We start from the raw sequence: 16180 nt of genomic DNA, 5'->3' as shown, positions 1-16180 counted from the left end.
CAGCTTTTGATGAGTACAAAGTTGTCTTTCATGGGTTCTGTGTGTTGTTCGATCATGTGCCGTAAGTTCCCCAGACTCTGGGCAGAGAGTCACTGAGTCAGTAAAAAGTGGTGTTGAAAGGTTCTTCATGGTCTTGATAATCATGTGATAGCCCTTTAAAGTACTGCTCAGCTTTTCAGAAGTGTTTCAAACATGTTTGAAGATGCCCTAAAAAGTAAAAAAAAAAAAAAAAAAAAAAAAAAAAAAGTTCTTGTAAAGTGATATAAAAAGTTTTAAAAAGAAGAAGAACTGCTTGGTAGAGTTCCTTGAAAAGTCCTGGAAGTGCTAAAGAAGTCCTGCAAAAGTCTTTGAAATGCATCACAAGTCTTCAAATCGCAGTAACTGTAAAATCACTGAAAGCCCGGTCAGAGTGACGAGCGTTTTATCCGTGTGGTTTGTGTCCTCGTCGTTAACTTCTGATGGCCGTCTTCCTGTCTCTGTCTTTGTTCTGCAAGAGAGAGAAATAAAATCTCACATCATTGAGGATTGGACGCTGAAATCAATAAGGAATAGCCCGGCTTTAATAACATGAAGACGAGTAGGAGACAGCTATCTCCCTGTAAAGCCGCACAAAACATTCTTACAATCAAAGGTTTTTGATAAATACAACACTGGTGGGCTTTAAAGGTCCCATATTATGCTAATTTTTCAGGTTCATACATGCTCGAAAATGTTTACATGCTTTAATGTTCAAACTATATATTTTTTTCTCACATTGTTCACTGCTGAAGCACGTCTATTCACCCTGTGTGTGAATAGAGGGCAGTGACGGTATAGTTGTGACATCACAACCTTACGTAAGTTGCAACAGCTCGTTTGAAGGAACAGTACGGGCAGTATACATTTATCTGTGGGTAGAGCTTTTGCAACTAGACCTGGAAGATTATGAAAAATAATATGGGCCACTCCACGTGCTGTTAGAGAGATTCTCTGACTTTTAAATAGAGCCAGACTGGCTTTTTCCTATCTTTATGCTAAGCTAAGCTAGCTTGCTGCTGGCTGTAGTTTAATATTCACCTACACGAGTCTGATATCAATCTTTTCAGCAAACTCTCGGCGAGAAAGCGATAAAGCACCCTTCCCAAATTTCTCCAAAATGTTTCTCTCAATGATTGAAAGTTGGTTTCAAACAAAAGTGATTGCTAATAATTAGTCATTTCTGTATTTGAGTCTTTGTACCAATTTATCTAAACTCCTGAATGTAAAGCACAGTAAAAAACAATATGACAACCCGTCTGGTATGGCACAATTGTCAAACACTTACTCAAATATTAAAAAATGCATTAAAGGTCCACTGTTTAGGATTTATCGCCATCCAGTGCCAGCGTTGCAGATGACAACCAACTGAATACCCCTCATCCTCCTCTTCCAAGCGTCTCGCCCTTTCTAAAACCAGTGCACACATACTGTACATGAACTGTGGTAGCTAACTTTTCAGGAGCCTGAGGAGTGACATTGTGAGCTGATGTACGACAGCGCTGCTTGATGATATGCTTCTCATTTATCTGTGGTATCAGCACAGTGAAGCCTTGATTTCTTGGCTGGTGAGGAGGCTTTCTCTATCTGGCCAGGAAAATAACATCACATTTTCCCTCCTCACCTAACCTCTGCTCTGCTCACTTCTCAGGCCATCTACAGTACCATTCACTTTCCAAGCTACAGGCAGCGAACACACCGTGGGTGCTACGGAACATGTGATCGCTTTTTTAATGACTTTTTAGTGCTGTTGGTTGATCAACTCATAGAAAATTATCTTAGGCCGTTCATCCTAATTTGTGTTCACCTTTTATGGACAAATGTGTAAAAAAAAAAAAAAAAAAGCTGGTGAAAACAGGTACAACTTCACTTTCTAGAGTGTCAGTCAGTTCCCCTGCACTCCTGTCCTCTCCTGACTTTTCTTTCCCCTTCTCATATCGTCTCGACTAACCCTCGCGCCTCCCCCTCGCGCCTCCCCCTCGCCTTCCTCTCATCAGCCGAACACCTGTTACACATTTCCTCTCAGACCGTGCACAACGTGTAGGTGTTTGGAAAAATCCGTTTGACTGACATCAACAAAGGTGGGTAGGTGTTTGGAAGGGTATCAGGCGGTAATGAGGGAGTGAGATCATAGGATTTGGACAGGAATCGGTCCTCCCACTGATTGAGGTTAGTGAGAGGAGAAATAGGAGTTATTATTGTCAATACGTCGTCCAGCTGGACTGAGAGCTGAGGATCATTGTTAGATTGCTTATATTTAAACATGAACCATCACCATTATGTTGTTAGCGTTGTATGCAAATAGACATCTTTTTTTGCTATGTCTAAAACCAGGTACTTCTTGGTGTGCTTTTCTAAATACCTTCTCTCTTGGGTGCTCAGTATACCAGACTCATTGCAGCTACAAGACTGAATACTAGTTTGTTTAACATTTAAGTGCTTTATTGCCTGGATTGTACCATTTGGTCTATTTTCATTGTGTTTTGTTATATAAATTCTGCCAACTATTGTGTTATTCACAATAGAGGTGCATTAAGTTTAATTATGTTAGTGTATTGTGATGAATAGTGTGAATGTGTGCTTTAATATTGTCACTGTAAACTGTGTGTACCTCAGAAGCCAAAACTGAATCTCAATAGTCGACCAGGGGCCAAACTCAAAAACCTGTTGTGTCGTATCGTGGTGTTGTCGCTATATTATTTCTACCTTTGATATTTATCAAAAGATTAACACTTGTGTACTATGTATTAAGCACAACAGCATCTACGTTTATTTAGGTCTGACCATATTTAGAAGAGCTGGGCCTCTGTGTTCACTACAGCGGTGAGTCGATCGACTCGCTGTCGGAGGCAAGAGAGAGCGAGAGAGAACAGCTTGTACAGGTGTATCTATTCTGCAGGAAATGAGCACTGGAACCACTTTAAATAATCAGGACCAGTATGTATTGACATATTTATATTTTTGACAATACTATTGTATTGTTAAGATGCAAAATGGTACTTAAGTCCTGAGTGACTTTAAATGACTGACCCTCTGAACAAAGTGTCTCTGTACTCTGATTAAGAAAGAAAATCTCTAAATACAGATCCTACATAAAGTATATAATGAGTATTTTTTTTACCTCACAGGAAAATAAAAGATAGCAGAAGGAACAATTTATATTATTCTTGTTTTTTCACTAGAAACATTTGGTGGGCCAAATCAAACCTTTGCAAACTTTGAAGTGCGGGCAGAGATAAACCAGCCAAGTAAAGATTCAAACCCTGGTTTTTGGGGTCCAGCTCCTGCGCTTTGAAACACGTCTCTTACAGTTATGAAATGTCCAAAACAGTCTCACTTCCTTTCCCTGGAAGGAATCTTGCCAGGAAACAGCATTTGCTTTACGTTTGATATTAATTATGACCAATTAGTATTATAAAAATGGAACAGGACTGTACATAGGTACTCATCTTTTTCCACAATGAACAATCAATGGTTACTAATCAATTGCTTTTAATGACTATTAGTAGTGTCTAATAGCCTAAATGACCTGAGGAGTATCTTTATAATTTTCTTTTTTTTTGTTGTAATTTGCTATCACACACACTCTACATGGAATCGTCTCATACGTTTCTCCCAGAGTCTGGAAAACTTTTTTCTCCTGACTAATATTATGCTTTCTCCAAACACAAACTATGAAAAACAGAGAGTTGGAAGGCACCGTGGAAAAATTGTAAGTATTTATCTGTGGATATAAAACTACTTGAAGCAGTTCAGAGAAAGTGGGTACATGACAATTGCATGATTTACCAAATTACATCAAATTACAATGAAATCATTCGGAATCGGCTCACGTTCCGCTGCGAGCGCTCAGCGGCGGTTTGGGAAGCACAGCTGTAGCTGGTGAGGGCGGTTCAGCTGGAGTGTAACTGGTTCAGTCAAAACAGGAGGAGGGGGGCTTTAAGGCTCGCCTGGTAGTCAAAACAATCTCCTAAGACTAATAGGGCACGGTCGGATGACATCTCTGCTCTCTCTTTCTCCAGCCACCCACCCACCCACACACACACGGACATACCAGTGACCTCCCAGGGGGGTGATTTGTCCAACACTAATATGATTACCTGATGATGTTTACTTTAGATACGATGTGATGATATTACCACACTTGAACAATATTGTTGTTTGGTGGAGGTGGAAGGAGCCTGCTTTAACTCGAACGCGAAGTCGGTAAACACTCTCCTCACGACATCTTATCAACTCAAATTCAAACTTTTAGTATTAAGTTTTTCCGAAACTCAATCTGGGCTGTTCCTTTACCTATAAATGTGGATTTTCCATGCCCGCTCTCTTTCTCTCTCTCTCTTTTTTCCTGTGTTAAGTCGTTCTGTCAAATATAAACATCTAATTTAGTTTCTGGCTGCGTGGCGAGAGGAATGACTGGTTGGAAAAAATAATTCCACTTGGTCACTGGCCCGACAATCGTATAAGGAGATTAGTATTCAACCATGAAATGAAAACTGGTAATATCCCTTTAGTTTATCCAGTGAAAATGTGAGCATGCGTCAGCTCCCTCCAGTGTCCAATAGAAGCTGTAATTACCCTCGTAAACGAACATCGATTAGAAGATCCCAGACATACATTCAAATTAAAATGCTGATGTCTTACAGTAAATAACACATCAGGTGCTTAAATTAAGCTGTAAACCACAGTCTGACATTATGTGGCTTGGATGCATCAGACATTTACTTCATGTTCACTGCGGTTGGCTAATAAGCATCCTGATGGCTTCTGAAAAACAGACGATTTATTTTAGATTGCCTAATCAAATGTAACTCGCACCAGCCGGCCACACATACACATAATTATTCCCACATTTTAAAGGTGCGCTCTGTAGTTTTGGGGACAACATTTTTAACCGGAGAGAAAGGTTCAATGATTATGTCTTAACAAACTAAATAAACAAGCTCTCTTTGTTAACATGACTGAATAAACTGAATAAACAACCTGACCTTAAAGGAAAACACAACTTCATATTGTTTTACTTTGTTTATATTTGGCGGACCCTGCCACCTTTCTAGCTTCAAACAGTGTTCTGGACCATATTTTCCTCTGAGAACAGCTTGTTAATTCGTTTACGGAAAAGATCGATATTTCTAAGTTTGTATTATGACCTCACTGGTGTTGTAAATATCAATATTTAGAGTTAGATTTTCTTCTCCAAAACTACAGAGTGCCCCTTTAATAATCGGTTGTAATGACCCCAGAACAAGTTCGACTTCATTTTGATGACTTCATTCTGTGACACACCAACCAGCACTTTATCATCAGTGCTAAGATGTGCAGCCTGCAACAGCCAATATGTCATTACCTTCAGTACATATTGTCTTAAGAAACTGCACCATTCTCTGCTTTTCTCTGTGATTTGCTCTTTCCCTGGATCATTTTCCTGTAGTTTTGTTTTAATTTGCTCCATGAGCAACCTTTTCCCCAAAGACCAAATGACAACAGAATGATAGTTTTGCTAATAGATTTTGTTAGTTATCTGACCCGACTTCTTCTGCTGGCGTTAAATTAGGGTTTAACTGCTTCCATCTGTGCTGAAAAATACACAGACAGGTCCATGCATGAAGGCACACGTCATACACAGAGCCAGGCTCACACACACGCACAGACGCACACCGAACGTGGGCAAGAATACATTTTAAACTCGCCTGCAGTGTATCATAGCTGCCTCTGATGCACCTCATTAGAGTAGCTCGAACTGACAGGCGACGCTCTCGCTCTTGAGGCACAAAACATTAACTGCGAGTCAACACCAGCATTATCAGCAAATGAGGGTAATTTAGTTTTCATCTATGACCTCGAAACTTCATGAAGGTGACATCATGCTTTTTCCAGTGAAAACACACTAATAACCAAACGGCCGCAGTCATTAGTCCTATCCATGCATTTAAGCCCTCTTAAGGTGCACGCTTCATTTGCTCTCAATAAAGAAGCAAAGTGTAGTTTCGACACAGAAAACCAAACTGTCTGAACCGGAGGATAAATAGCAAAGTTGATTATCCCGCTGAGTCGCTGGCCATTGCTCTGCCTTCTCTTTCTCGGCTTCTCCATCTCTGCTTCCACAACTTCCTGCAAACCATTACTTTAGAAAGTGTTGAAAGCACAGTCGTGATCCAGGGCTCCTTAAATGAGTAATCATATATGAGGTTTTTTTTTTTTCTTCGGGTGTCTAGAAAGACCCAACGAACTGCCGTCTGGGTGAAAATGCAAGGGGGGAAAAAAACGAAGAGAGAGAATGAAATGCTTTTGATAAAAGTCTCAGAGTGTGGCGCGCTGTACCCTTATGTGTCGTGCCTGCATGTGTGTGCGTATGTGTCATACTCGTGTGTGTGCGTGTGTGAGCATGCAGCGAGGGCGTTTCACAGAGAGCGGTTTCCAGGCTTCTTTAACATCACCATCAAAGCCCAACGTCAATGTGTTTCTAATAGCAGCAGCTGAATTAAACACTGGCTGTACAGGCCTCAGCAGAGGATAAATCATTTACAGAACAATTAGCTCATTTGTTACTCCGCTCTGCACTGCCAATGACTTCCAGACACAGAGAGCCAGCCAGTGTGTGTGTGTGTGTGTGTGTGTGTGTGTGTGTGTGTGTGTGTGAGGGTTTTAACTGTATATCTACAGGGAGGTAATGTCAATCTGTGTCACTCAAATCAATCTCAAAATTAACAAGCACACAGATATACACAGAGGCACACATACAATTTCGCATGCACCCTCTCACACACACAAGTGCAGATAAGTCCGTTTCCAGTTGCACGGTGCAGTTTTAGTGCCACCGTCTTTCCATACACCCTGCTTTCCAGCCACCCACAAATATCATCACACATAAAAGTTTTACAGCAGCCAACTTCTAAATTAACGCTGTGTTCGTGATATTAGCAGCTGTACACTCATTTGTTAGCCTCGCTGTTTTGCTAAGTTTACGCACGCCTTTTTTAATTTCTAGAAATTCCACATAAATAAGATTCCTGCGAGCTGGAATTAAGACAGGGCCGAGCCTTAAAAAAAAAGCTTGTAAACTCCACTAAACTCAACCATCTCAAAGGAGCGACGGTCTGTTAACAGCAACCTCACCATAAGTATCATAGCAGTTATATTTTTCCAGGTTTTTATTTTGTTTCTGAACTTATAAATTTGCGTTTAATTTGGCAAATGAGCTTCTTTAAATTTCAGATCTTTGGAAAATGTTTGGACGTTAGATCCCCAGCTGAAGAGGAAAAAGTTCGGCATGATCGCTGTTACTGGCAGATGGCTCGCTGCTTCTGTTTACGTTTGCCACTGAATTGAATTGACCCTCTCCTTGTTTCAGGCCAAAAGCAATAAGGCACGGTTGAGGAGGAAACTGTTAAATTGCTTCAAGCGCTACGGCCCTATAGGGCCACTGTGTAGTTTTGGAGAAAATGTTAATATTGACAATACTAAGGAGGTAATAATACATCTCAAAAATACTTATTTTTCCATAACTGAAAAGACAAGTTGTTCTCAGAGGAAAATAAGGTCCAGATCACTGTTTGAAGCTAGAAAGGTGTCAGGGTCCGCCAAATATAAACAAAGTAAAACAGTGTGAAATCGTGTTGTCCTTTAAGGTCACCTTGTTTATTCAGTTTAGTCAGTTGTGACAACAAACAGAATTTGTTTGTTTTGTTTAGTAACCCCCAAAACTACATGGTGCACCTTTAGAGACAAAAAGTAGGCAGATTGTCACATTCGAAAAAGCTTTCCCATTTTGTTTTGTCTGCGATTACGCTGAATAAACATCCTCTCATTAACACTCAGTAACATTACACGCATATGCTGCCTTTACCTATGGCACCGATAAATACGTATTCAAACACCACTGCAGATGCTCACCTGGTACGACACGTCCCAAGGTCATTAAGTGTGTCTTTTAGCAGACCTATAGTGGAGATAACTCCACCACCAAGATTTAAATCCTGCTGTCGGTTGAGTCTGAGCACCTGACAGTCGCACTGATCAGCACAAGCAGAGAGGCCTAACACAGGATATCTGCATCAATCAACCAGACAGCGCAGGGATTTAAGCAGCCCTCTGCTCACCTCAAGCCTCTATCCTCAGCCGCGTACATCTCATTTACAGATGTAGCCATCAGGAGCGACCTGCGTTTCTTTTCTTTTTTTTAACTGCGTGTATCAAAGGCATCAGTTGGGCTCCTGTGTATCCATGCCAAACTGCTGCTTCTCCACACCACAACAGTTTTTTTTTGTTTTTCTTTGTAAAGTCAAATTTTGTCAGGAATAAGGTTGATGACTGGCTCCTTATCAAAGGATACTGAGTCAAATTGTCCCTGTGTGGATATATCTGACAACTTGAGAGAGAAAAATATCTAACAGTCACGAAGAAGAGATTTTAACCATGATTATCATACTGAATCTGAGCAATGAACGTGTTCAATAGGTCTCACCGGGAAAGAATGACAAAGAAGATTTTCACTGTTCTTCAATTACCACTGAACTTCAGATAGACCGTCCAAAGAATTCTGAAACTTTTTTAATGCATCGTCACAGGGCTGCTAAACAGATAAATGTATTTCACAGCACAGGCACAATGAGAAGTTTTTAATAGATTTAATTTCACTTGCTGTAAAATCACCCTCCCCACGGCAACGTTCGGACATAATTAATAAATCATCTACGCCTCAAATGAATTAAATTCAAACTGAAATCCGTCATTATCGTGTGCATAAACACAGAATAATGAAATCACATTAGTATTCCAGTGAATATGTAATACGTGCAGTAGTCATTACTAACATGACTGTTTGTTTTGAAACAGTTATACTGTATACACACATGTAATAAGAGGAAATGAGCGTGTACTTTTCTCACTTTCAGCCTCTCCCACATTGGAAATAATTGTAATTGAAGCGGCTGCTCTAAGCAGACCTGACAGCTGTGATGAACCTCAATGACCATGAAAACATACAGAGAGAGCACTCAGGACACAAAGTCTCATTTTACCCTCACAATCATTTCCTCTCTGTAATCACCAGCTCTGACTCTGCCCTTTAGCCCACTTAAACACACTGTATGGCCACTTTTCCAGGGAAAATGAAATTCTCTTTTCTCTTCTGCCAATCACAGTTAACCATGTATATGCTAGGTGAGCCTGGGATCCCTCATGCTTCTCTTGAAAGGGTACGTCTGGTGAAGAGACTGAACCCAACAACGAGCTGATCCCTCTAACAGGTATTATCTGCGTCATCATCATTGTTGTCGTGAAAAAAACCTGTTGATAACACATCCATAAGATGCACCTTTGCACTGGGTGGCGTGTTTCTTCGTTAATATAAACATGGGCACTGTGGCTCATTTTGTGTCAGTCCCATGTACATGTGAGTGCTAACTACGGCACCAAATGTGTAATAATCCGCCGTAGAAAACAGTCCCCAAACAACTTACTCTTTACTCCTGTTTGTGCAACGTCTAGAAAAAGTAGAGTGCCCAGCTGTTTTTTGGAAATTTACGGAGGCATTTTTTTTAAAATCAAACTACATGTTTGTGAGCTGTGTTTTGGGTTTTCCTAGGATCTGTCAACGAAAATATGGAATAACAATTTCCTTAAAGGTGCTCTATGTAGTTTTATCAAAAGAGGAAGAGCTTCACTGACTGTTTTCATGACTGAATAAACAAATTGACCTTAAAGGACAACGCACTTTCATACTGTTTTACTTTGTAGTGTTATTTGGCGGACCCTGCCACCTTTCTAGTTTCAAACAGTGTTGTGGGACCTAACTTACCTCTGAGATGTCTGTTTATTCAGTTTACTGAAAAATAAAAAATTCTGAGTTTTTAATAACATAAATATTTAAATTTAGAGTTTGAATTTCTTCTCCAATACTTTAGTGCTCCTTTTAGAGTTTATAAGAGAGCACCTTGGAGTTTTTATGTAAGCATGTCCAAAGAGCACTTCTAGCAAACTTTTATTTGGGTCACTTGAACTTGATCTGGGAAGGCAAAATTATTGTATATGACACAGTTAAGGAAAATTAAATTGAATTTACATATAACGTTTCACTCCTTTTGCACAAACCATGTGTAGGTTAAAAATCTTTCTCTAACTCCTCTTCTCTCTCCTCATTTGTAATCGTCGTGGATCAATCTAAATAAATCAATCGAGGGGAAAACTGAGAGATAATAACTTTCACCTGGCTTCACTTTCTCAGTGCACTGCATGAAAACATTAAAAGTTCGATCTGCCTACATCACGCACAACACAGAACAGTGCCAACTGTTGTTGAGCTAATGTGAAACAGCATAAGCTGACTGACATCAAGTAATCTAAGTGTCCACATTTCAAGGGTCTGACATGAGAACGTTTCAAAATAGTTTTCAACCCAGCGTGCATTTACAGGTCAGTCATGCAGCGTCTGCAGCAGCGGGCTGACAGCAGCAGATAGTATTACACAGCTCCTACTGACAGCTCTGACCTCCACCAGGCTGATCGATATGCAGAGAGCTGAGGGGGTGGAGGGGGAACGAGAGATGCTTGTGGAGAGAGGAAAAAGTGAGAAGTGTGCCAGGCTAGAGGAGGAAGAGAACAGACGCGAAGAACTCACGGAGAGGACAGACTGAAGCAAAAAGAAAGGGAGACGGAGCAGAGAGACGGACTCAGCTATCTCCCAGCCGAGGGTGTCTGGGTTTCAGACGCTGAGGACGTCTAGGCTTTCACTCACGACGGTTCAGAAGGGAGGCAGAAGGGAGGGGGGAGACACACACTGCTGAGACTCAGGTTATCCCCCAGCTAAAGGGTCTCTGGGTTTAGACACTGAGGAGGGTATTAGCTTTCACACACTGCTGGGGTAACGGGGGAGTCTGCCAGATGTCAGCTCCTTACCCATAAATCCTGCTAAATGGGCAGCGGCTAGGTTAGAGGGGGAAAGTTGAGTGGACGTCACCTCTCTATCATCCTCTGCACAGGCTGCTGGAGTCATATATTATTAATTTGCCTTCAGTCAGCTGATAGGAATTCTTCATTCCCTGCTATTTCTCATCAGACTGACGATTTTCATGTGCCAGGAGTGTTCTTGATTATGTCGATTTCCTGTGCTGAATCAATCAAATGTGAGCTGAACCTCAGACCGGATGAAATTCTCCTTTTCTGTGTCTCTATTGAGCTGTAGGACGACACTGCAGCAGTGGAAGAAGTGTGGAAAAATGTTACATCTGACATTAAATTCTGGGAAAAAAAAATGTTTGTACAGGACAACAAACCCTCAAAAGGGTTTTTGTGAGTTGAATGAATAAAATGTGCAGTTTTTGTCTTGTGACAACCAGTTTCAGTGGAACAAAGTCATTACCAGTTGCCAATCATTGTATCTCAGGTCAGATATGATTAAAACCTTCTATTCAGGCTGACGTCAATACATTCTTCAAATTATACACATGGTTTTGGATGGATTTCATGGGTTCCCGGTCATAAATCTCACTCGCTGCATAAGTGCCCTTGTAAAAATTCAGATTCATATTTTTAAAAACAGAAAGAAAAAAGCACCACAGTTGGAGTTGGGTGTTTTTTGTTTTTTTTTTACGCAGCAGTCGTGCACATCTTGTCAGTGCTGTGTGTTGTTAGCCCTCTCTCTGGCAGAATAACAATCACACTACTTTGCTGTGATGTGCAGTGAGTTCCAGAAAGCGGCCTGAACTTTTGAGCCACCTGCTCGAGTAAAACTAACCCCCAACAGAACAATAACACACAGTCCTTCACCCCAAAAGAGGACTTTAAAGAGGTTCTGCTTTTAATGTCCCTCAGGGCCAATCGGGTTTATAGGCACAGTCACTGATCTCAGGTCAGCTTTAAATACCAAATTGACCCTAAAGCACTGCACGGTTTCCCAAAAGACGTTTCACTCTAGAGATTGATCGGCTTTACTTTAGGCAAAATCTGAGTTTTTTTAAACATTCTTATCCTGGATTAATTATTTTTAAGTTCCCTGATTTTAGCATTTACAACATAAAGGCATCATAAACTTTTTTATTATCAAAGTTGTTAAGGTCACACAGAGGAATTTGTTTTACTATGAACAGATTTTTATCTTTGGCCTTTTTTGTTTCTTGCCTCTTGATTTATAATTGTTCGTCTGCTCACCATTTTCCGCTGGTTGCTGAGGCAAAAAGTACAGATGTGCTTCGGCTGGCCTGATTGGTCGGATCCTCGGGTGGGGGAGGAGTTAACGTGGAAGAACGGTGGTGAGGGAGTGTGGCACGGCTGTCCGTCATGAAGCCCATCGCCCAGGAGCAGGACGTTCCCCAGGTGACTGATGTAGCTGCTGGCCAAACGTAGCGTCTCGATCTTCGACAGCTTCCTGATCATCAAACGAGAACGAGGTTCACGGTATAAATCAACATATTTCATATTATTATTATACCATTTAAAAAGTGTACAATAAGGTGAAAAAATGATCATGCATTGTTACGCAAGTGTTGCACTTTTATATTTTAAAAAGTGATATACAACATGATAGAACTCACAGACAGTGAAACTAGCCTTTGAATGTTTCATTTAAGCTTGCACTGGAAACTTCCTGGACACTAACTCTATGACACATCTATTACAGGAAACATCCAGGATTATATGCAGTGTTGCCTCAATTAGATTGCAAGCTTGTCCCAAAAATAATTTAACAGTGAGCTACATCAGAGTCTATTTATTTCTGCTCGCAGATGGAAGAACTGTATTTAGTGTGCTGAGTCACTTTGACTCATGTCACTCCTCACCTGTCCGCAGGCTCGGTGGGGATGAGTGTGCGCAGCGCTGTGAATGCTGTGTTGACAGAGTTGGTGCGATCCCTCTCCCGTGCATTGGCTGCGTTCCTTTGGCGGCCCTCCGGCTGGGGAGAAGACATCGGGGGGCCAAGCCTCCCTGCCATGGTCCCTACTTCTACCCCACTTATTCCCGCGCACAGCTTCCTCTTCCTGTTCACCTTGATGTGAAAGGCAGATGGTGACGAGGAGGACAGGCGGAAGGCAGCAGAGTTGGATGAGTTGCTGGTGCGCTCCTCGGAGCCCGAGCCCTCGCTCCCGTTCTCATCGTCGTCTTCAGACAGGAGGGCGATGTCGCCGTACAAGAAGCGGCCTGCGGGAGGCGCCGTGCGCAGCATGGCGAATGTCATCTTCACCGCAAATCGGCTCTGACAGCTACTAGTCAGACCTTGTGGCACTTCCACTTGCAAAGGTTCAGCTTGTAATGTTTTTTAGTTTGTTATCGGTAGGTGATGCTGCAGACTAACGGCGTCCACTCTGTAAATCGTCACTTTACCCCCAACTTCTCTTCTTTGCAAAATGTGTTAAGCCAGGTGAGTCAGATGCAGCCCTGATGAAGTTGAATTGGGTTGGGGTTATAAGATCAGCAAGTTGATCCTCTGTCAGTGGTCAAGAGCAACTTGACCTGAGCGCTGCTGTCACAGGTGGCTTCAGGTTCCTGGTCCGTCTTGCTTTTCTCTCTTCAAATCCAAGAGGTCAGTTTTTCTTCCAGTTAATCCTTAGGACCAAATTTAAAATGGCATGATGAAATCAGATTGACTCTTTCTTCTCTAGATCTCTGTCTTGGCTCTTCTGAGTTTCTAAATCTGTTTCTGTTTCAATCCCAATAGCACAAACTGCTCCCAGTTTGTGGCAGCAGTCTGAATTTCTCTGTCTCTCTCTCTCTCTCTCTAGTTGTCTGTCTCTCTCTCTGCCTCTTTGCTCCACGTGTGCCTGCTGTCTGAGTGTTTCCGTCTGCCCCTGGTCTTATAGCCGGTGGGAGGGCCGGAGGAGTCCTCCGCTCCTCCCTCTGAGCGCTGAGGGTCCCTCGGCTGCTGTCTAGAAGCAGGCCAGAGAGACCGGAGGCAAGAGGCAAACCATCAGCGGGAGTTTGTTTTGGCTGCACGCTCGTGTGTTTCAGGGGAAATCCACCCTAAAACAGAACCTGTATCATCGGCATTTGCTCTATGAGTTTGATGACCTTTGTGACCACAGAGGTCTCTGAAACACAGGATCCTATGAATGTTAATACTGTAGATGAATTCAGTTTCCTGGACACTGATTTAAAATGGAAGAGAGACGGAGATAAGGTGTTGTCATCTCACAGGAGTGATAAAGCCACAGTCTTAGACAATCTCTAATTCGGTTTGCTGTGTTTTTTTGTATCCCGTTGCAGCAAGACACATTGAACATTACTCTGTCAACTCAAAGTTATTTTCACTTGTTGGGGTCCAAATTTTCATGCAACAAAGAACTGCACCACATTCATTTAATATAAATTGTATATAATAATTCATTTCAAGAGGACTAAAGGAAAAATATTTTCTTTTTTCACTAGAAAAATCATCTAAAACAAGGCTAGCACGGCCAGGATGATAATAACTGGTGGCTACTTTTGAATAGATTTGAATCTGAAAATGACTTCAAATCAAATCATTTTCCAATAAACTGAAAGTGATTTTAGTTTTTTATTGACAACACATTTTGATTTTTGAGACAAGAAGTGAATACTTCTTTGTCTCTATCCGCTGGTTAAAAACACCACAGACCAGTTTTTATTTTGAAAGTACCTGGAAGGGTTTAACTGGGTGACCTTAACATGATTCTTCACTTGCAAATTGAACAAGTGGTGCTCTCAGTTTGAGTTTATGCTCAAGAGACTGCAATGGTGATCTTTGATCATTACGAGCCTGACAGTCCCATTTGAAACAATTCCTCTTGGATGCTCAAATCTTCCGTTACGCTCACAATTCTTTCCTCCCAATGCACAAATCTAATTCTGCTCTTATGAATCTTGCAGACAGAGTTTGGCTCCAATTAGGTTTTTGCTCTGTCAAATCTTTTGTCATCATAATATTTCCATAACAGAGTGCAGGATACCAGCAAGAAGTACGACTGGGACTTGGGTTTGCAAAAACGGATGTTTCCTTCAACCACACTCTTGACAGCGAGAAGCCGAGAAGCTTGAGTGGTGAAGTAAGAGTTTGCCTTGCTCCCTGTGTCTTCTTTCCTGCCTTCGGCCTCCCCATCTGTGGCGTGTTTGTCCCTGGACAGCAGGCTGGGAGGCGGGCGACCGCAGCGCTGGACGCTTCAGCCTCTGCTCGTGGTTGAAGCCGGGACGGGATTTATTGAGCCGTGGCCGAAGCCTTTTATCTGTACAAGCTGTGATGCTGAAGGGCCTGCAAGCAGTTTGCCCTCATGGGATTCAGACTTTTGGGCAGAGTGTTTTGGTGATGTAGGGGAGATGCTGTAGGGGAGCTGTTACTTTGCTCACTCCCATTAATAATCTGTCTTCCTCCAAGAGAGAAGAAAAAATTAGAGGAGACAGCAAAGGGAGCAAGTACAGAGGAGCGAATAAAGACACGAGTGGGAGAAAAACTAATGAAAGACAACAGAATGGAAGAGAGCCATCCATCACGCTTGCAAGCCACAGCACATTCATATTGTGTTTTAAGGTGTGAAGGTGTTTGTAAAATCAAGTCTCCCTTAGATTTGACTCAAACTATCATACACCAAAATCTAAGCTGCTTTTCCTACTTAAAGTCTTTGGGATTTTATTAGCAATGATCGTGCAACTTAACTCTCATTTCCAAGGAACTGACTGACCTTTAAATTTTGTTTCCTGCTTCAACTGTGCAGCGGTTAAAGGTTGACAACCTATGTAAAACTCAACTATGAAGTCTTTAATCCTCAGTAGTACATTATTGAAAACTCTAAACCCAACGGCCATTGCTGGTATGCCGCTTTTGTGTAGATTGGCAACCGTGTGCTGCTGCTGCTGAAAACTAATAGCACAATGAATAATCTGTCAGAGTTACACAATGTTACAGTCAACATTCATCACTCTCTCTCTCTCTCTCTTCATTTATTTTCTCCTCGTCTGTCCATACTTCTGTCTCTTTCCATCCTCTCTGACTCCGTCTCTACCCTTCAATCACAAACATAATATTCATGCTGGGGTATTGACTGTATAAAGTTAGGCCAGTTATTGCTGAAGTGGTGGATTACAATGCACAAAGTGCTTAATGCAGCCAGGATGTAGGAAGCAGACCAAGAGGTCAGCTATAGGGGGTGATCAAACCTAAAGAGAAAAAGGAAATTCAGAAGTTAACTATAAACCCTAACCCCACAAACACTAGCCCTAC

The 16180-nt window shown here is 41.7% G+C and overlaps 1 protein-coding gene across 1 annotated transcript; it reads right to left on the bottom strand.

The window, feature by feature from the left end:
* Positions 1 to 228: 228 nt before the first annotated feature.
* Positions 229 to 13762, bottom strand: LOC115566837 (basic helix-loop-helix transcription factor scleraxis). Its single transcript, XM_030392856.1, has 3 exons — positions 12792 to 13762; positions 12163 to 12379; positions 229 to 487 (listed from the first exon to the last, which is right to left on the bottom strand). Exons 1-3 carry the CDS (start codon positions 13184 to 13186, stop codon positions 449 to 451), a joined length of 651 nt encoding a protein of 216 aa, XP_030248716.1. The 5' UTR covers positions 13187 to 13762; the 3' UTR covers positions 229 to 448.
* Positions 13763 to 16180: the final 2418 nt, after the last annotated feature.

The sequence above is a fragment of the Sparus aurata genome, chromosome 17 (genome assembly GCF_900880675.1).
Source record: "Sparus aurata chromosome 17, fSpaAur1.1, whole genome shotgun sequence".
Taxonomy (NCBI): domain Eukaryota; kingdom Metazoa; phylum Chordata; class Actinopteri; order Spariformes; family Sparidae; genus Sparus; species Sparus aurata.
Note: the sequence above shows the minus strand (reverse complement) of the source record. Positions and strands in the feature narration are given on the sequence as shown.

Bases quoted from the DNA above. Each gene is read 5' to 3' on its own strand.
- LOC115566837 (XM_030392856.1), bottom strand. From the start codon at position 13,186: ATGACATTCGCCATGCTGCGCACGGCGCCTCCCGCAGGCCGCTTCTTG. The intron at 12,380-12,791 runs GTGAGGAGTGAC...TTTGATGATCAG, and splicing joins CCCACCGAGCCTGCGGACAG to GAAGCTGTCGAAGATCGAGA. The intron at 488-12,162 runs GTGAGCAGACGA...TCTCTCTTGCAG, and splicing joins TCAGCAACCAGCGGAAAATG to AACAAAGACAGAGACAGGAA.